This window comes from Zeugodacus cucurbitae, chromosome 5 (genome assembly GCF_028554725.1).
Source record: "Zeugodacus cucurbitae isolate PBARC_wt_2022May chromosome 5, idZeuCucr1.2, whole genome shotgun sequence".
Lineage (NCBI taxonomy): Eukaryota > Metazoa > Arthropoda > Insecta > Diptera > Tephritidae > Zeugodacus > Zeugodacus cucurbitae.
Window position 1 is genome coordinate 36,318,465 of NC_071670.1, and position 20,530 is coordinate 36,338,994.

The window sequence follows — 20,530 nt, forward strand, 5'->3', positions numbered from 1 at the left end:
TGGATCGATTTAAATCCTAGTCAGATATTAAAAAGGATCTTTGTGATGCGATAGGAGTGGAAGTGGATACATCAACGATTTTCGGAGACTCAAATGGGCAGGATTTAACGGCCGACGGCCTTCAAAACGATCGTTTTCGAGCCAACGAATAAGACAACTGCTGTATGTATGGGTAAAAGAGCATGGAAACTGGTCGATGGATCAGTGGCAGACCATAATTTACTCGAAAGAATACATGTTTAATATCTTTGGATCAGTTGGTAACCGCACTGTATGGAGAAAGTCAGTTAGTTCAGCTAAGATTATGCCAGCTGTTGGACTGTGGGACTGTTTTCTTATAATGGACTAACGGGGATTTATTTAATTTAAGGTGGAGTACGGAGTTATCACAGTCCCCATTTGCTATATATAATGATTTTCGTTTTCCCAGTGGACTTTATATCCCATATTCGTATATGAGTCAAATTGTGAATTTTCTTAATAAAATTGCTTGCCAAAAAAATCTCAAGCCTAGATTTTACTATTCCTACTCTACCTATACTACTAAATATGAGTGCAATCCATTCACGACTTCGTCGAATACCGAATGTTGAATTCTAGATTTACATTTGAGGAATCATAAGTCGTTAAGTCATCATTATGAGGAACCGTGTGATGCTAAAGTGTATATATAGATAGGTGAAGTTCAGTACCTTTCTTAGGATGTAACGGAAAATTTAAAAATATCTTTAATTTCGCAAAACGAAGGCTCCAGAAGTTCTAAGATTCCCGATTGGGTTACATGAGATATTTAACGGCCATTGAAATTGTTGGTTGTAAGACATAAGAATCTAAGCTATCCTGTTCCTTGTTACAAGAGGTAGTATAAGGGGAACTTTCCTAGTCTCCAAAAATAATCAATGTTGACAATTTCTTCGCAATCATTTAAGGGAAGAATACTTGTTGTTAATCTTGAAATTTACCCCGCATTGTATTTTGTTTCCTTGACAATATGGTTGTATTTCATTTTTAATATTTTTTTCTTATCATTTTGAGAAGAAGCTGAATATTTTTTAGAAATCAGAAAAACATAATAAAAAGTGTCTGGTGTACAAATTTAGCGTAAACCGAGACTTTACCATACGAAGCGACCGAATCTAACCGAAGCGACCCAAAATTCATGAGTGTCAACTAAATTTATTGTTTATGTAAAATTTTGCAATCAGAATTAAGAAATTTTTTATTTATGAAAAAACGAGCAAGCTGTTAAAGGAGAACGAAGAAAGGTTCAATAACGAAAGGCGGTAAACACGTATACGATTGGCAACACAAAGATGTCTTATCAAATCAAGTCGACACCATTTTTTCGACGCATGGTTAGTACAAGTAAAAAGAATGGCCAGCTGCAGCGTCTGAAGGAGGAATACGAGCGTATCAAAGATTTCAACGATCGCACGATTGAAATGAAAATGCGACAGGTGCGCTTGAAGCGACTGTTTCGCGAAATCGAAGAGATCAAAGAGACATCATCGCAATGGAAACGACGACGTGTGGCCGTAGATCGTTTGCGTACGAACGAGGAGATACGCGTCGAAACCTTGGTCAAGGCCAAAGAGCTTGGCAAAGAGTATTCGAAAATGAATGCGCTTGTGGATCGTTGTTCGTCGCGTCTCGATGCTGTGGCATCGGGTGCCGCCGTCGGCAGTATGTCATCGCGCATTGAGTTAGAACGTAAAGCGCGTTCGGATAAACGCATCAGTTACGGCAATGATCGTTCGCGTATGAATATACAAAAACTCTCAACAACTCAACGTAAATCAAGTACGAAGACCGTAATTAGCGCGGAACAGGAACTCAAGGAATTGAAGGATAAACTTAAAACTCGCCTCCAATTCGGTAATTCGTGTTCCAGTCGCAATTTAGCTAGAAAAGTGAAGAAGGATGGTCATCGTAAGGCCACCGAAGGTAAATCTTTGCATGCGTTTGACTATGGCAAACTTACCGAACGTGATGCATTACAAACCAAATACACGCGAGATTTTGGTGGCTTCGAAATGCAGTCGATGACATTTAACGACATACCGCGGCATACGATGACCTTAGAAGATTTGCATACGTGTCGAGCGCTAGACAAACCCAAAATGTCGGATTTGTCGTCCAAAAGCGATGAGGATCGACGTATACGTGCGCGTCAACGTTGGCGCAAAGTAGCGCTACTCGTGCGTCATCGTTTCGATGCGTTCTTGCGACGCAATGCGCCACCGCCACTGCAGGACAATAGCGATGTCGGTACGGATGAGTATTCGTTGCGTGCCATATCGAACGACACCGATTTACCGATAAGCCAGTTGCGTAGCAAAGCTTCGCCACCGAATTCCGAAGCTGAGCTGCAACCCGGTGAGGTGCTGTTAAGTGTCGAATCGCTCGATCCATTAGAGTTGCAACCACTACCGGATCCCAGTTCAGTTATGTTGGGAAATGCAATTTCGGAAGAGTGTAGCAATGCAACAGATGATCGTCGCAAAGTGCAGACCTATGTGAAATTATTGGAACCGTTTCTACGTGACGCCGGCAAGAAGGCTGTAGAGCTAAGTGTTGAGGAATTCCGTAGCATTTTTGAACATCGCAGCCCCGAATCAAATTAATCGACAAAAGTAAATGCGTATCTATTGTGGTGCCTGGAAAGTAGCCTGCGTTCATTATGTTTGAATGGCGTAAATCTTCATTTCTTCCTTTCTAAATGCAACCTCTAGTCTTTCGCAGTTTGGCAGTTGTCCACCAATCCTGGTTTATTGTGCTAAGTTACAATGTTAGTACATTGAATTTAGTGCTATTTTCTCAACAAGTGTTCAGCAAGGCATGCCGTCATCGTTCATTTCAAATAGACTCAGTCCAATTGACTTCCATTGTACCGTAGCACACAGTTCATGAAAATTTTAGTTTGCAATAAAAATACAAAAAAACCATTAAGCCAATGTATACATGTATTTTTTTTATAAAGGTTCGTGAGAAAGTAACTGTAAAAATTTATTTGGAGCGATTAAACGACTTAACGACAGTTTAGAAGACTCGCGCCTGGAATAGAAGGTTATAGATAATACAAGTTTCCAAAGACACTTTGGAAGACCGCACTTCAACAGTTGACTGTGCTATAGTCCTCCCTAAAACTCGGTAAAAATCGAATAATCCGTAAAGGAATAAACTTATCTTCAAATCCTCTTATGAAATGAAAATCTCTCGCCAATTTTTACCAAAAACATTTTATTACTTCGTACATACATAGATATTTAAAAAAGGCACAGAATTTGTAGCACAGCTTTGATCCGTTCTTCACAAGCTTGAGCGCTTATGAACTTTGTTCGCTGCAGAGCATAACCAGTCCAAGCAATGCTCTTACAGACAGTGTTTGAAAAACTTTGTGTTACCTTAGAAGCAACGGCATCTATCCACTGGACACACGGAAGCGTGATTCAGACATTCATCCATACAATATGTGTCCGCACCTTCGCGCCCCTCTAGCTCACCAATCGCCACACAATCCTTACTGTAATTACAAGACAGATTTTTTAATATTATGTACAAAATTATGTTTAGTATATATAAAATGTTAGTAAAGTAGAATATAAAACACAAATTAAAGATTAAAGATTAACTTATACCAAGGTTCTAACCTCAGATCAGATAATGACCGATTAATTCGGAGCAAAAATTATCATAATTCGTTTATGGAAGTTAAGTTGAGATTAGTCCTTTCCTGGCACTAAATAATAGCATACTAAATGCCTATAAAAACTACAACATATCTCAGATCAATCAGAGAGCTGTAGATTCTCATATTTGGTATAAGTTGAACGATGCCACGGATTAACTTAAGAAACATCTCATATATCAGAAGCTATATCAATAGCACTTAGTGAAGATATTATGAAATACATTAGGCTCGAAGTCGAGTAGTCCGTCAAGCAATTGGTGAGATATGTATTTTTTCTTGAAAGTGGTCGGTGCCACAATTAACTAAGAGCGTTATGTGGCTTGTCGGTGAGCTTTAACCGATTTTAAGGATTTCAAATCACTAGTATTGTATTAACTTTATGAAAAATTGATCGTTCATTTAGTTGATGCGATCTTTCTTCGATAATGATCTTCGATTTGCAACACCAACTACTTAGATGCTATAAGTATCGATTGCAGTTCAGATATGTATATTAATTTTATAGTGAGGTTCGTGTGCTCTGACGGAAGGACGTATGTACATATATGTATCGAGATCTTAGCTCGTAACATGATTATGAAGTTTGGTTTGTGACGTTCTGGAACATATTACGAATTTAGAGAAATTAATGTTAAGAAGATAATTTTATATATAGAAGAGGAGCTTAATAAATGAATTTTCTTAAAAACAAAAACGCAGCGAATTAAATTAAATAAATAAAAATAAAGATGTTTAAATAACAATTTAATTTTAATTACGAAGTCCCAACCACCAAATGAGAAAATACTATTTTTAGAAATAAAATAATTAAAATTCAATCGATAAACTATAGATCAATAAATCAATGAAATTTGATTTTTAAAGAGTTCAAAATGTGTTAGTATTTGATTAAAGTTAATAAAGTAAAATTTTTAGTTCCACTTACGGACAATGACATGCCGATTCTGGACAGTTGGGTGGGTAACGCAAGCAGTTCGTTTCACACCAATTGTCCATACCGGGTATGGTGCGGAATGCTGGCGCGGCAATACATTTCTGATCGCTGAAAAGAAGAAGAAGAAATATACAAATTATATGAGTTAGAAGTTTCAATTTATTTATTAAAAAAAATTAACAAGGAAATATGTTATATATAACCAAAAATAATAATTATTATTAACCATTGAAGGCTTCCATTCAAGGCCTATTATTACAGTTGTTTGGAAACTAATAAGAATAAATCAATTATGATTTCAGACAGTAAACCTGGTGAGGTAATGGAATGAAATGTTGGGACCATGTTTTAAGAAGTACTTCCCAAATAACACTAGTAAAAGTGACTTTTATATCACTACCTTTACTTCGAAGAACATAGAACACGATTTAACCGGACGGAAGAAATTTAAAGTTCAGATAATTCGTGCCTAGTTATTCCGTTATTTTGTAAGAATGGTAATAAAATGGTACTTAATACTTAAATTTTTAAGTTAGTCTGTCTGAATCTAGACTGCGGAGTTCGTCGTTTCCATAAGGTTAGTTAAAATACTGTCTTTCCTAGAATAATATAGGAGTCAGGTTTCCTTGGGATGCCCCAGTAGCACAATTGTACATATAATGAATACTTTAGTCGCTTAAAACCATACTTATGTAGTCTTAATGTCTTGAATTAAGTCCTATCAGTTTCGGTTTTATAAACATTTAGTCACCATTTAAAGCTAACTACCTCTTCTCACCACTTAAACGTATCTGAAGGGAAACTTTAGTATAGTAGCCCCCGATTTCAGGGTTGAAATGGGTATGGTTGAATAGAGGAGGATCTCCAGATTACGAATATATATAATTTTTGCCGCTGGAAACTTATAGTTTTCCATAGTTTTTCCTCTTTTCAACCATACCCATTTCAATGCTGAAATTGGGTGATTCTATACTAAAGCCGACCCGTATCGGAAGTCTAAGCTTTTATATATGTATGTTTATGCTTTACAAAAATATTGATTATTTGTTTATTGTAAATGGCAACCATGATAGAAACAAATCAAAACAAAAATAGTTTTTTTTTTCATTTTTAGAATGTCTACGACATTATTCTTTATTCAAATCTGTTATTATTTTTTTACTCTTATTGATAATTTTTTTAGTTATCCCAAATTGACCGCGCTAAAATTCTGAGTCCAAATCAAACGATGTTTGCACGCGCAGAAAACAACAAAATATATTCTAAACCGGTAAGACGTGAGTATTAGTAATTTTCCAAATTTCCAACTTTTTTCAAAAACAAATATCATAAAAAATTTGATTTCAGAAAGTAGACATTAGAAAAGTGTTCATGATTAAAAAATTGTGAATGTGAAATGAAAAAAAGAGAACAAAATTTTTGAAAAATATTAAATCAATTAATTGGAAAAAATATTAAAAATAATACAATCGTTCCAATAAAATAAACGCAAGCTTTATTTTTCTTTTCAAAAGACAGAGTATTTAAACGAATGGACAATGCCGAACGTGGTGAATAAAGCCAAGACGAGCCAATTGATGAAAATGGAAAAAGAAAATGAGAACAAGGATTTGAGGCGCAAGTTGAAGAGTCTACATAAAGGTGAGTAGGACGTTTGTCAGCCACGATTTCCACCACCCGAACTTAGTACTGATTTCAAGTAACTGCAGTAACCTTTCGTTCGCTCTCAGAGCGGTCACCAGGACTGGTCAACAAGGAAACCGTTTGGGATCGTTTGAGTCGCGTCAAGAAGAGCGCCAGCAATGAGGGGAACTTCTTGTTGGGCGGCAAAAGTCGTACGCTAATACCGGCAGCGAAGAGTACACTACGCCTACAACAGCAACAACAACAACGCATGACAACACAACGTACGAATAAAAAACCGTTAACGCCGAACACAAATCTCAACAAACGCGTAACGGAGAAGAAATCTGTCAGAAGAATTAAGAGCAAAGCGACATATTTGAATGAATTGGATTTGGATATGAATGCTTTCAGTTGTAAGCGCGTCAAAGAGATACTAACTGCGCGTAGTATTTGCAATTCGAAGACTTCTTCGGAAGAATGCTCGTTGAAACAGGTGTCTGCGCGTTCGGAAAATGTCAATTGCTTACTAAATGATCATCTCAACAACGAGTATGAGTTCGAAGACTCCGAGATGGAGAAGCAAGGGGAGTCACAGGATTCTTCGGATGATTTTGTGGTTGCGCCACTGATGGCAGTGCCCACAACAGACTCATTGAATATGAGCGCAACAATTTCTTCGAACTTCCGCTGCCTATTGGAGGGTAGAAAGAAGAATATGGCGCCGGAAGAGATAGCCACCATTAAAAATGTGGTGAAAACAGATGAGCGGCATCGTCAACTGCAGCCGAACGATTCTATACTCTTCAAAGAAATACTCAAGACACAGTTGAAGGAGATTATACGTCAGGAGACGGTGGTGAAGTCAGCGTTACATAATCTAAACGACCATTCCGTAGTGAACATACCAACTACCATAGCTATACCAAAGCCCGTCCTAGCGCTGGATGTGGAACCGAAAAAGCAACAAGTGGATGTGATCTTCAAAAATGTGCCCACACTGGAGAAGGAGATTATCATACTGAAGGCGTTGGGCGAGAAATTAGAAGCCACTTTGAAACGCACCGTCTCACAAGGTGATATTAAGTTGCACGAACTCAATAAGCTCGCTACAACGCTCGAAACGAAGTGGCATGTCAGCCACCCTGATAATTTTCAATTTGCCTGCAATGAATTCCTCTCCATGGGCGTGCGTCGATGCATCGGCCTTGTGCAGGAGTTTCGTATGGAGCACAAGACTATTGTGGAACTGAAGGAGCAAGCTAGTCACCACTTTTATCTACCTTCCAACAAAGATAGTACGGAACTAAAGCGTACTTCGTTTAAACGTCTCAAAGAGAATCCCGATTTGCTGATGCGTTACCTAAAGCCGAAAAGCACACTCGTGCCATTCAATGTGCTCGAACAAGACCCCTGTTTCTTCAATAGTTTCCTCTACTCCCCTTGTGTCATTGGTAGTTTGGAAAGCACTGTGTCGCTACCGAAAGACATGCACGCTGCAGAGGCAGCTCCGAAGACACCAACAAAGGAAGCTGGCGATAGCGCTCGCAGCGCGCGTGTACCATACACGTATGAGAAGGAGCCATTGCAGATCGAAGAGATACAATGCACCATAAATGAAGCACTCTATAATGGACAACAACAATCAACAACGCGCATTCAGGCTGAAATCCCCACGACTCTAGAGGAAAGAGCGGTGAACACGTCACATGCGCATGTTTGTCTATGTGAAGCACCGTTACGTGGACGTAAACGTCGACGTATACGTCGTCATCACACCCCGCTGTCACCGGAGAGCAATCCGGATCCGAAGAATAACATTTTCAAAACGATACTCGTAGGTAGCGTACAAATATCCGTGTTTCTTCTACTCATCATGGCCATTACATATCCGGATGTTAGGTGCTGAATTGCTTGAGTTAAACTGGCTGTAATGGTGAAGCGCGCTTATAAGCTCTCTCTCTTTCTCTCTCGTTCTCGTAGTACCATTGCATTTTTTATTTATATTGCTAGTGACCGTTTGTTCGCTCGTTCGTTCGTATTTTTTAAACATATGTATTTCGAAATAATTCGGGTCGGCCAAGATATATGTATGTAGTTCAAAATTCTGATTGGAGAGGAAATTGCAGAAGCGGAAATTTTTTGTGATATGCGTAGGAGAAGGATTTTAATTTCTGTAATTTCTTTTACAACGATTTTCGGTTGTATCACACTATTTGTCAAAATATTTCATTGAATTTTCGAAATTTGTGCAGTAAAATGTAATGAGTTCTTTTTATACAAAAAAAGAGTGGCGTTTTATTCCAGGTTAGAAATTAGTTATGATAGAGAAATGGCTGGACATAAAAAAAGTTGGAAAAAATAAAGAAGTACAAAAAATATCAGTTCAATATTATAACTCACCCTAATGCTACAAATATTTAAATTTTGTTTGGAACTACCATTAGTAAAGTCATTACCTACAACAGATTTAGCCAAGTTTTTAACCTCATTTTCTATAATAACAGCGAACTGAGCTAACAGATGGCGCCACTGCCACAATTCGTTGCATAATTTCAGGCTTATTTAGGAATGATATATGTGCATGCGTAATGAGCAAAAAATCAGACAAGAAATGGACACTATGCAACAAAGTATGAGGAAATTTCTTCAAATCGGTTAATGTTAAATCATGAGTTAAAAGCATAAAATATTTTTTAATTGATAGCAGATTTCATAAAATATAATTAATATTAGATTTAAGTAACCACTCTTGTAAATGATAGTTAAAGATTTCAACAACACTATGATGAAACATTTTTAATTTTTGTATTTTTAATATCGCCATCTTAGTCACTACTCCTCTGCTATTCTTAAAATTCTTTGGGATTGTAAGAAAACATTTTGTAAGATCTGTTTCAAGGCGCCATTTCAAATTGACGACAGCTTCAGCCACCATGAAATTGCATTACTGCTAACGACAGAGATGCAATGCGTTTACAACGCGATAAAAAATTTATGAGATTTTTATTTTGTACGATAAATCGATCTAATAGCCTTTTCACACAACCAAATTAATTGATCAATTAAAATTTTGATTGAGAAACCAATTTTTGCCCTTCACACTGCCGGCTACTCGATAACTGATCAGCTTTTATACATTTTTGTTTTTGCTTTTCATAAGAAGTTGGTAAGTTGGTAAGCTGATTGGTATTCTTAACAGCGACATCTACTGTAACTTTTTTTATCAAAAAATTCAGCCAGTCGCAGACAAAGAACGTATATCGTATCGTACGTCTTTGTAGAAGAGTTGCATTTGATTTTCAAGTCAATTAAAATTCAATTAAAAATAAATGTAGATTTTATTTTGTATGGTAAACCGATCTTAATAAACGTCTTAATCGAGCAGAGGCCGGTTAATTGCTCAATTAGCTCCTGTCTAAAAACGCTATAACATAGTTAATAGCTAATTATTGACACTGCTATGTTAAAACAGTCGGGTAGAGTTTTATTTTTAAACATCGGATGGAATATATAACTATTAAGGCAATTAATTTAGATAACTATAAACCTAATCTTCGTATTTAGAAGCATTGTGAAAACGTATGGAGATAATGTGATAAATGGAGATTGGAAGCAAGGTTTATATGGTTTGGTCTGCCTGACAGATTTGGCGAATCGAAGATAACTATGTATAACTCTTTAACTCCTGAAAATTTAATAATTTCAATAATGAAATGTGTTTATAAATATATTTTCTAAAATTATACAAGGGGAAATTCCTGAAAGCTGCCAAAGATTTTGAATGGAAAATGGGGGAAAACTATTTTCATTTTCAAAAAACAAAAAAAAAAAAACAACAACTGTAATTCAAAAAGAAATTCTTTAAATTTTTCAAATTTTATTATAGCGTATTTTGAGAATTGGAAGCCAAGAATAATATACTTGTAGTCCAATGACTTCATTCAATTTTGGTTTTGGTAAAAATGTTTGTGAATGTCGGTGTTTAAAGACGCTTTTGAGGAATTTAGCATGTTTAGGAGGTAACCACTAGAAAGCATATATTTGCTTCGACAACTTGTTCCTTAGATTACAAATTGAATAGTTCATATTATAAATATAAAATAATTTTTATAAAAGTTTAAAAAGGGATTTTTTTATAAAGTAAATATCAAATACTTTTCGTAGAGGTTCAAAACCACCTTAGTATTAAAAATATTTTTAATTATTTTATTACATTTTTTTATAATTTGTTACTAAAAATCACGAACCTCCTTCTTTTTAGTATAATGTTTTGTTAGCAGAATTATTAAAAAGTAATTAGAGCATTATTTTGTTTTTATATATTGTTCAATTTTAAATAGATGAAAATGTTATTTCATATATTTAAAATCAAAAAAATATATATATATTTATTTTGAAATATTATTAAAAAAACGCATAAGGATGTGCAAAGGAAATAGCAGTATGAGTCAGTTAACTAGGTTTGACTGTATACATTTTAGAAATTTTATAAAAAAATTTAGCTTAATTTTCTTAATAAAGTTATGATTTATAAATTTACAAATTTACAGTTTCATATTTTGGTATATAATGAAATGAAAATTTTGTATGAAATGAAAGTTGAATTTATTTAAGAAATGTATGCCAACACCAATGATTTATTTATACTAAAATAAAACAACAATAATACATTTGTTTTTGTGTATTTATACAATTGTGTTTTATTAAAAAGTTTAATATTTAATAGTTGGAATGCAAAAGCTTAATTATGTAAGCACTAAAATGTAGTTAAATTTCATTTTTATAACAAAAATAATGCCGAAACCAAAAAAAAATATTTTGTTTGAATAATAAAAATAAATGAATAAGGGAAGCAAAAAGACTGCTTTCAAGTAAGCTTAAGCAGTGTTTACTTAGAGTAAATTAATTTTTCGATAATTGCCTACCTTCTAAATAAATTTAATGCTAAAAAATTAAAAGAATAAAGCAGCAAAAAGCATTTGAAGCAACAGTATAAAGCGAAAAATAAAAGCAGGCTCATTACGCGCGCAGTTTAAGCCCTTGTGTTGTTGCTAGAAAAGCAAAGCAAATATACAAATTAAAGCAACACGTTTTCAAATTGATTTTAAGGCACTCCTTACAACACATACACTCACACACACACAGAGAAATGCACATACAGTCACAACAAAAACTTACCGCACAATAAGTGGGAAGACATTGTTATCATCTGGCGCACGATAATCTCTGTAGTAGAGCAGATATGGAGATTTGTTATTCACAAAGATTGGTGGAACACCGCCACCGGTGTTGGAGACAATGGCAATATCGGCGCAGTTACGGAAGGTTTCTGTGAAAAAACAATGAAATTAATTTACAATGTGATAGAAATGTTTCGTAAGCGAGTTGCAAAAGAACGCTCCAAAGTGCTTATAATCAATGTACATACCCGCCTTGCCGCAGCCCACCGCCTCAGTGCCATTGGAGCAAGTGCCCCACATGTTGGCTGTGTAGTAGGTCCATTGCAGCACACACTGAGTACATGTAACGTAAGGTGGCAGACGTACACGATAGCGGAAGATCTCCTTTTTGGGTGCGTCACGTGGTATCAGGAAGCGATGTTCCCGACTACCGGAAATGTACAGTGGATAACGATCGAAGCACGCTTGTGAGGCCTCACGTCGTGGATTATTATTTGGGCAGAGGAACATTTCGAAACGACCATAGTGATTGGCGGTGAGTTCAACCTCAACATCGATTTCCTGGAAATATAAAATTAATTAGCGATCTAAAAACCAAATTTATGGAACTATCCAGCAACAGTTTTGTTTATTCCATCTGTTTAGTGTAGTTCAAATGATTCTTCAAACACTCACCTGTCCAGCTGCGTAGTATCGTGATATGATGCCCTTTGCAAATTCACCACCCGCCTCATGTGGTCGTGGTGTCTTCACGTGATACGCATCTCCACAGACGCCACATTGACCGGAATTCTGCTCCCATTGCACCGCGTATCCACCGCAAAACAGTTCGTTATCATTATAATTTACGGGATTTGGAAAGCCGAAACGCCACATGGCATTTCGTGCAGGTGGATCCATAAGGCGTCCATGACCTTGCACGGTGTTTATGCACCAACTGCAAATCGCAGCCTACAAAAGTGGGATAATTCCTTTATTACTTAACACATAACATAATGAGAGGTTGTACGCAGGGAAGTGTCACAAAAAACTTTAAGCCCTAAAAGCAGAACACGGCATGCGCTTCCTAATACTGGTTCAAAATGTAGATATACCTAACTGTCAGAAAATGCATGCTTGTTGATTTGATTGAGATTGCCGGACACTACATGATCCGATCTTTCATTGTATTCTAGAGAATTCGACCTTCCCTAACGAATAACATATCAAGTCTATGTCATTTTAGAACGGGTCGTTTTGATAGTTTTTAAAGGAACAAATAGGAACCCATTGAGTTACATGGATAATGAATATCTTAATAGTCGAGTAAAAGGAAAATCAGTTTAGGTGAGTAAAGTCTTTGATTGAAGATCGCTATCTGGCTAAATTATGTTATTCGTTCCAATATTAGGTTGTCTTTTTGTCTTTTGAATATGTATAAAGCGCTACAGAGCTCGAATCTGGCAATACTATACATATTAGAGAGATCTTGACATAACCTACAAAACGACGCTATGCATGATTAGTTATAGTCGAGCAAACATGGAGTTCACTAACGCCGAAATTCGCGCTATTTTAAAGTTTTCCTTCGTTGAAGGCAAATCCGCTAGAGAAACGTTCCGTGAGATTAATGGTGTTTTGGGGGATAGTACTCTATCACTTCGGACTGTGGAGGAATGTTTTCGACGATTCAGAGCGTTTGAAAAGGACACCATGGATAAGCCAGCCGGCGGAAGACCTGATCAAATCACTGAAAACAACGAGTTAGACCGGCATGTGGCATCTCGTGACATCACCGAGGAGATGGGAGTTAGTCACCAAACCATTTTAAACCATCTGCAGAAGGCTGGATACACAAAAAATGTTGATGTTTGGGTGCCGCATGATTTGAAGGAAAATAAGCTTCTGGACGCCTGCGATATGCTGCTGAACGAACTCGACCCATTTTTGAAACGGATGGTGAATGGCGCCGAAAAATGAATCACATACGACAATACCAACCGAAAACGGTCGTGGTCGAAGACCGCTGAATCGTTCCAAACAGTGTCCAAGCCGGGATTGACGGCCAGGAATGTTTTGCTGTGTGTTTGGTGGGATTGGAAGGGAATCATCTACTATGAGCTGCTCCCATATGGCCAGACGCTTAATTCTACCATCTACTGCGAACAACTGGACCGCTAGAAGCAGGTGGGTTTCTACGAGGGGGTTTTATGAAATTGCCGTCCAGATGAAAACAGATTATCGAACGAAACGGCAAATATTTGAACTAAATCCGATCATTGTAATTTTTATAAATCATTGAATAAAGAGCAAAAAAGCGGAAAGGAGATATTTGACAACCTAATACTTTATTTTCAAGATAGATGTCTATCACATGAAAGTGATAATCTACAACTACTTCAGCAAGTAGATAAAATTTTAATATTAATAGATATACGATACACAAAACACTTCTGTTGAACCTAGACTTAGAAAAAAGTGTCGCAATCCAGTATTGTTTTTGACAGTAAAAATTATTATAGAAGGGTAAACCAAAGTCGAAAGCCTTTATGAGTACAAATATCAGTAAATATATGTATAATATTCAACGATGTTTCTTGTGTTTCTATTCAATTTCGAAAATTATTAAATGGTATGTTATGTTTTGGTATGATTATGATATATAGGGCTGTAAAACTTACCAGTGCGAACAGTAGAGACTTCATAATGTGTAATTATTTAGTTATATAAGTGTATGAACTAGAATTAAAGAGAAAAATTATATAAGTAACAGTAAAAATGTAAATTTAGAAGTAAAATATAATAACGCTACTTTTGAGCTTTCAAAAGAAATTATTCCGTTAAATACAATACAAGAACGTTTTCGAATGCCTCATTGAAGTGGTATAACCTTTGGTTTTCTACCCTTTCATAATTATACCAGTCTTATACATTTATACCAATTTTCTTTTCGATTCACCACTCATTAAAGTGGTACAATCTTTTGCTATCCTAGCTCTACCCAATTAAGTATATTGGTCCATTTGATTTATAGAAATGATTTCTTCGATTCGCGCCTCTACAAGATTAACGAATGCAAAACAACTACTTTTCTATATTAAGGGCAGGACTTTGCCCTTTTTTATTGAATTTAAACAGTAGTTAAATACTAAAGCAGCGCTGGCAATGATAAAGACAGTGGTGAATTAAGACCAGAAGCGGTGCAGCAATTATGTCTCAATCAATTGCAAGGACGACATGTTTTTGAGGTCTCATATACTCGTATTTATGAAACTACGACTGCTTGTAAGTACATATAATATTCCTCGTATTTACCCAAAAGTTATCTTACGCTAATGAGCAAATTGCTGAGATGATATAAATCGATTGTAATGACATGTTATTATTTATAATTTATTAACAAGCAAATTACATTATGGAAACTTAAGACATAAAAATACAAATAATATTATTTTTTTGTGAATTAAAGACGTTCTTCCAATTTCTTCGCGTAAAATAGAATTATGATATTTTACAAAAACATTTCTTCTAATTTTTTTTTAAATAAGAACATCTGTTTATGCTTCCCTCGGAAATACGAATGCAAAGTCATTGACATGGTTATGCGTTTCTTAAGCAAATATTTTACTATTTTTAACTATTTTTAATAATTCAAAGGTTAATAATCTAAAAGAAAGCATGCTGCGTAGAATGCGCATTAAATTTAATTTTGTATATTTATTAGATTGCTAATTTGGTTTAGAAAGAAAGGTGAACCGGTTTAGAATTAATTGAACAGCTATTTATTCGACATCAATATTCTAGTTATTACGTAAATATTATAAATAATTTAACAAAATGTTATTGATTTGAATACTGTGCTTAGATATTCAATATTTTGTCAAAAATTGGGAGTTACTTTTGTATATGTATTCCAAGTTTGAGTAAAATGTTGTTCGTAACACTGGACAACAATCGGCTGGGTATTGGACCCAACTATTTTTTTCCGCGATATTGAGTCATAAGTAAAAAAAATGTATTCTCCGATTTTCGAAGTCTCCAAAGCCTCCAAAATCGAAATATTTGGATTCGAAGTCCGAAAAAAGGACTTAAAAAAATATTATTAATTACAGGATATAGCTACTGCTAATAAATCCAAAATATATATAAAATCAAAATTACCTTCTTAATACAATCTATACTACTATTATAAAGAGGAAAGATTTGTATGTATTATATGTTTGTATTGAATAAACTAAAAAACGACAGTCCCGATTTCAAAATTCTTTCACCATTGGAAAGCTACATTCACCCCGAGTAACATGGGCTATATTTATTGCTAGAATCTCAACTTTCTGGAAATAGTTCCCAGGTGAGGGTATCAAAAAGACTCCGTGATGGAGAATCTTAATCTGAAACTGAAAATCGTCTTGCAAGTAATTCTCTTCGCATCGCAATCGCGTTCCAGAAAGTCGAGGAACGGGCGCTCGCAGCTGCTTGCTGAACAAAATTTCAAAACCTCTAACTTATAACTTTTGAAATGTTTGTTTAAATCCGTGCGAAGCCGGAGTGGTCTGCTAGTGGTATACATGTAAAACTAATTCGCCAGCTTATATCACAGATTCTATGCAGAGTCAATGTTTGATCTTCGAAAAAAAATAAAAACAATATTGGCCTACAACTTTGCTTCCGCCGTTTTTTTTTTGTAAATTTAATTCCCCGCAAATGTCGAGAATTCGGCTCAAAAAGTGACATTTTCAGTTGAGAATAAGTTTGGGATGCAAACAGATCTCTACAAATATTTTGTTGGGTTAATGTTGACACAGATGTCCATGATCGATATAAAACGATTTAATCGACCAGTGCTTGACCCTAGAGACATCTATTGGCAAACGGCAGAAGCAAAGTTGTAGACCAATATATATCGAAAAATACCTAATATTTAATTCTATCTGTCTTTACGACGTCACTCCTTCATTAGTTCATTTGTTAATTTTTTATCTTCAATTCACATTAACATCACAAGTGTCAATTTTTTTTATTACAAAAATGTCATATAAAATAAAATTTTGAACATTAAAAAAACGAATAATACTTTGTCCGTGCAATTTATTATGCAAATTTCGACTAATATTCTTAATCGATCAATATTTAATATTTTTATAGGCGGGTGTTTCACCCATAAACACAATATCAATATTCATAGGTAAGCTGTTGTTCATACTAAAACCAAAATTATGTTATTAATAATTAAAACTAAATGAGATAATTTAACATTTTTTAATTTTTTTATTAATTTGCCACATTTTATACCCAGTAAATAAATATGCGCATTACCCGTTTGGGCCGAAAATAGGTCGTATGTTAATGAATCTCAGCGCTGACACTAATTTACTTTTACGAGTGACTAATTTATGCAACGTAAGTTCATCGTACTCGTACTACGAACGTAAATATTTCGAAAATGTTTATTATTATTAATCAAGTTCGAATTTAGTATTTTATGTTTCACAATGGCAAGCCGGCTAAATAAAACGCCAGGCAGAACTGTGGCGAAATATTTCAAAGAATTTGCATAAAATAGTGAATTCTAGCTGTTTGAAACACGTTTTATGGCCATAACTAATTTAAGCGGGCGTGTAATTAAGAGTGTCATAGTCACTATATATTCTTGATTACATAAGTATGTATGGTATATTACATATGTGTCAGGTGTTATGTATTTATAGCAAATTTGAAGGCGGACAAAGATTTCTCATATAACTTATATTAATTAAATTTTAATTATGTAATAAATATATTCGAATTTATTGCATTGATAAAAATATGGCAACTCTTTTTTAAACCTTAAATAAAAATGCTTTTATAAATTAACTTGTTTAAAAGTATGGCAACTAATATTATGGCGTAAAATATTGTAAATTGGTAGTCTTTGATATGAATAAGTAAAGGAATGTTATCCCTCCAACATCTGTGTTTGCGCATGTCTTTACAATGTAATCTCAGATCATAAGAAAAAAAGGAAAGATCTCACGTGAGCTTTGTAAGTGACCTATTCCAAATATTAAATTAATAGCTATGGATGAAAAAATGTTCTTGTACTATACAAAGAATATATTGATGTCGGACGCATTGGTTAGCGTCATAAAGTATTGCTCGAAGAATGAGTGTTGAACAAGATAGAGTTCAAAATATAATAGGTGACCATACTATCCTTGATAAAAGTTCGTCTTTACTAGCAATTCGCGTATAGAAGTGGAGTGAGATATTTTTTGATATAGACTTTTCAATATTGAAAAAACCATTACTGATATTCGTGTTTTATTTTTGGCTAAATGAGCACAATTTGCCGTGAAAATAGGATCGACACACACCATCTCTTTGTCGACTTTAAAGCTGCTTTCTACAGCACGAAAAGGACAGCACGAACTAATACGGCTGTGTAAGCTGACGTTGAGCAACACCAAAAGCTCCGTCAGGATCGGGAAGGACCTCTCCGAGCTGTTCGATACCAGACGAGGTTTCAGACAAGGGGACTCACTCTCGTGTGATTTCTTTAAACTGATGCTGGAGAAAATAATACGAGATGCAGAGCTAAATAGAGAAGGTACAATCTTCTATAAGAGTGTACAGCTACTGGCGTACGCCGATGATATCGACATCATTGGAAACAACACCCGCGCCTGCGTTTTCCAGACTAGATAAAGAAGCGAAGCGTATGGGTCTGGTGGTGAACGAGGACAAGACGAAATATCTCCTGTCATCAAACAAACAGTCAGCGCATTCGCGTCTTGGCTCCCACGTCACTGTTGACAGTCATAACTTTGAAGTTGTAGATAATTTCATCTACCTGGGAACCATCATTAACAGCAATAACAATGTCAGCCTGGAAATCCAACGCAGAATCACTCTTGCCAACAGGTGTTACTATGGACTAAGTAGGCAATTGAAAAGTAAAGTCCTCTCTCGACGAACAAAAACTAAACTCTACAAGTCCCTCATCATTCCCGTCCTACTTTGTGGTGCAAAAGCGTGGACGATGTCAACATCCGATGAGACGGCACTAGGAGCTTTCGAGAGAAAGGTTTTGCGGAAGATTTATGGTCCTCAGAACATTGGCAACGGCGAATACCGCAGAAGATGGAATGATGTATGTGTATGTGTTGTTCGATGACATAGACATAGTTCAGCGAATAAAAAAACAGCGGCTACGCTGGCTAGGTCATGTTGTTCGAATGGATAAAAGTGCTCCAGCTCTGAAAGTATTCGATGCAGTACCCGCTGGTGGAAGCCGAGGAAGAGGGAGACCTCCACTCCGATGGAAGGACCAGGTGGAGAGGGACCTGGCTTCGCTTGGTATAACCAATTGGCGCCAAACTGCCAGACTCGGCTATAACCGCGTAAGCGGTGTCTACGCCAGTCAAGAAGAAGAAGAAATGAGCTTCAACATAAAACATTCTCATCACTGATCCTCATGTGCACAACACTGGTACACCATATCCACCACATCACTGTATGAATTCACCTCATCACTCAATCCTATATACATATATCAAAACGTGATGACAACCACTCATATGTGTATATTTTTAGTTGGCGCTTTGTTATTGAGGCATACAATATTTCGAAGAATGGCATTGTGGCAATTACTCACTGAATCATTTAAATTCTTTAGGGATACCAAACATATAAACACCATAAGTTACTTGAGTACTTGAGTATCGTCATTTAAAAGTGCGTTTGCGGTTTTTAGCGACTTCTTTGCTTTGCGAATTTTCACTTCAGATATAATAAAATACCTATAAAACGTGAGGAACCACAAGAAATGTGTGGGGCAGTAGATCGAATGGCAAACGGAAATACCAACATGAGGTATATTTCAACTAAAGCTTGATATGTTGAGTATGAAAAGGTCTAGGATTACAGGAATAGAACAAAAAAAATTAATTTAACTTCAGCATGATATATATATAATATATAACTAATGAATGATTGTGTTATGGCATAAATTAGGTCTATATGAACACCGTTAGCTGTCTTATATTAATAAATAACATTTAGGGAGTGTCAACTCGAAATAAAAACTGACATAAATCAAACACATATTGAATAGATAGAAGTTATACCACTTTGTTGGCTTAGCCACATATTCAATTGTTTACTGTTTTTGTTGTTTTAACATGTGAAACTGTTGTTAAAGAGCTGAGCACAAAGCGCACAGAGTAGCTTCGTAAAGAAGCCGTTTATCATCTTCAATACCCATTTATACATATTTAATTAGACTAGATATTGTTGTTACACATTTTGAAATGTTGACAAGACACTTCATAACACCCAATCAGCATAAAAGACACTTAATAATAATTTGTGCTTCATTTGTGGCTATTTCGTTTCGTTTGCTCTTTCGTCGTTGTTTAATAAGCTCACCCTTCATAAACTCGTGCCATTAACAAACGGGCCTATTTATTTTGCAGCACAAGACATTGAGCCCACTTTTTTGTATGATGAACATGACTTGAATTTTTTCCCTCACAGCATATCAATTGTGTGCGGTTTGAATTGTGTATGCCTTGCGCATGCGTAGCTCAAGGAATGACAGCAAAAAACTGCTTTAAAATACTTAGACTAATTGGGCAAACCCACTTATAGTAAGCGAAAATGTTACTTATGAGGCGAGAACGTGATCTAAGGTTTAGCATATGCTGTTAGTAATGATCACTTGTGATTCGAACTTTAATTGATTTTTATTGGAGCTTTTTTAGTTGGTTCTATTGAAAGCTGGTTTTTAAGTCTAATTCCATAATTGTAAAAAAAATATTCGATAACTAATTAAATTTAATTATTTTTCATAATGGAAAGGCATTTTGAGATTTTTGGTTAAAATACTTGAATACAAAAAAAAAACGCAAGAAGGTTGCCACATGTTTATTTTTTAATTAAAAAAATAATAGCCAAAAAATTTGCTGAAATATAGCAATTATAATGAAAATGTTTAAAAAAGCTTAAAGATAAAAATATTTAGTGTGGTGGGATGCCACATGGTTAAAAATTTTAATTATTTTTTTATATTTTTTAACAAGAAATGTATTTAAATAAAAATTATGTTTTATTTTAAAAAATATCAGCCGTAAAAGGGCCAAG

At 35.3% G+C, this 20,530-nt stretch overlaps 3 protein-coding genes across 22 annotated transcripts in view; 2 read left to right on the top strand and 1 right to left on the bottom strand.

Moving 5' to 3' along the window:
- The first annotated feature begins 977 nt into the window (after positions 1-977).
- Positions 978-2,949, top strand: LOC105215506 (uncharacterized). Its single transcript, XM_011189449.3, has one exon. The coding sequence runs from the start codon at positions 1,314-1,316 to the stop codon at positions 2,622-2,624; it is 1,311 nt and encodes a 436-aa protein (XP_011187751.2). The 5' UTR covers positions 978-1,313; the 3' UTR covers positions 2,625-2,949.
- Positions 2,950-3,223: 274 nt separating this feature from the next.
- Klhl21_3 (Kelch-like protein 21) overlaps positions 3,224-20,530 on the bottom strand; it is a 28,303-nt gene continuing 10,996 nt past the window's right edge. For 8 of the 9 annotated variants that reach the window (XM_054231137.1, XM_054231143.1, XM_054231140.1 and 5 more), the window contains 6 exons: positions 14,092-14,149; positions 12,107-12,382; positions 11,680-11,992; positions 11,430-11,580; positions 4,617-4,733; positions 3,224-3,523 (listed from right to left, as the gene is read on the bottom strand). In XM_054231137.1, the coding sequence (XP_054087112.1) occupies positions 3,406-3,523; positions 4,617-4,733; positions 11,430-11,580; positions 11,680-11,992; positions 12,107-12,382; positions 14,092-14,115 (999 nt within the window). In that variant the 5' untranslated portion in view covers positions 14,116-14,149 and the 3' untranslated portion in view covers positions 3,224-3,405. Of the gene's footprint in view, positions 3,524-4,616; positions 4,734-11,133; positions 11,303-11,429; positions 11,581-11,679; positions 11,993-12,106; positions 12,383-14,091; positions 14,150-20,530 lie in introns of those variants that run through there. The other variant, XM_054231144.1, reaches the window with a different exon arrangement.
- On the top strand, positions 5,720-8,201 carry LOC105215469 (uncharacterized). Of its 12 annotated transcripts, none has more exons than XM_029042406.2 (3): positions 5,720-5,902; positions 6,144-6,266; positions 6,326-8,201. In XM_029042406.2, exons 1-3 carry the CDS (start codon positions 5,854-5,856, stop codon positions 8,155-8,157), a joined length of 2,004 nt encoding a protein of 667 aa, XP_028898239.2. In that variant the 5' UTR covers positions 5,720-5,853; the 3' UTR covers positions 8,158-8,201. The 12 variants fall into 12 exon arrangements, with proteins under 12 accessions (XP_028898239.2, XP_028898241.2, XP_011187699.2 ...); XM_029042408.2 differs by having other exon boundaries at positions 6,356-8,201; XM_011189397.3 differs by having other exon boundaries at positions 5,720-5,895; positions 6,140-6,266.

Bases quoted from the DNA above. Each gene is read 5' to 3' on its own strand.
- LOC105215506 (XM_011189449.3), top strand. From the start codon at position 1,314: ATGTCTTATCAAATCAAGTCGACACCATTTTTTCGACGCATGGTTAGT.
- LOC105215469 (XM_029042406.2), top strand. From the start codon at position 5,854: ATGTTTGCACGCGCAGAAAACAACAAAATATATTCTAAACCGGTAAGA. The intron at 5,903-6,143 runs GTGAGTATTAGT...TTCAAAAGACAG, and splicing joins ATATTCTAAACCGGTAAGAC to AGTATTTAAACGAATGGACA. The intron at 6,267-6,325 runs GTGAGTAGGACG...ACTGATTTCAAG, and splicing joins GTTGAAGAGTCTACATAAAG to TAACTGCAGTAACCTTTCGT.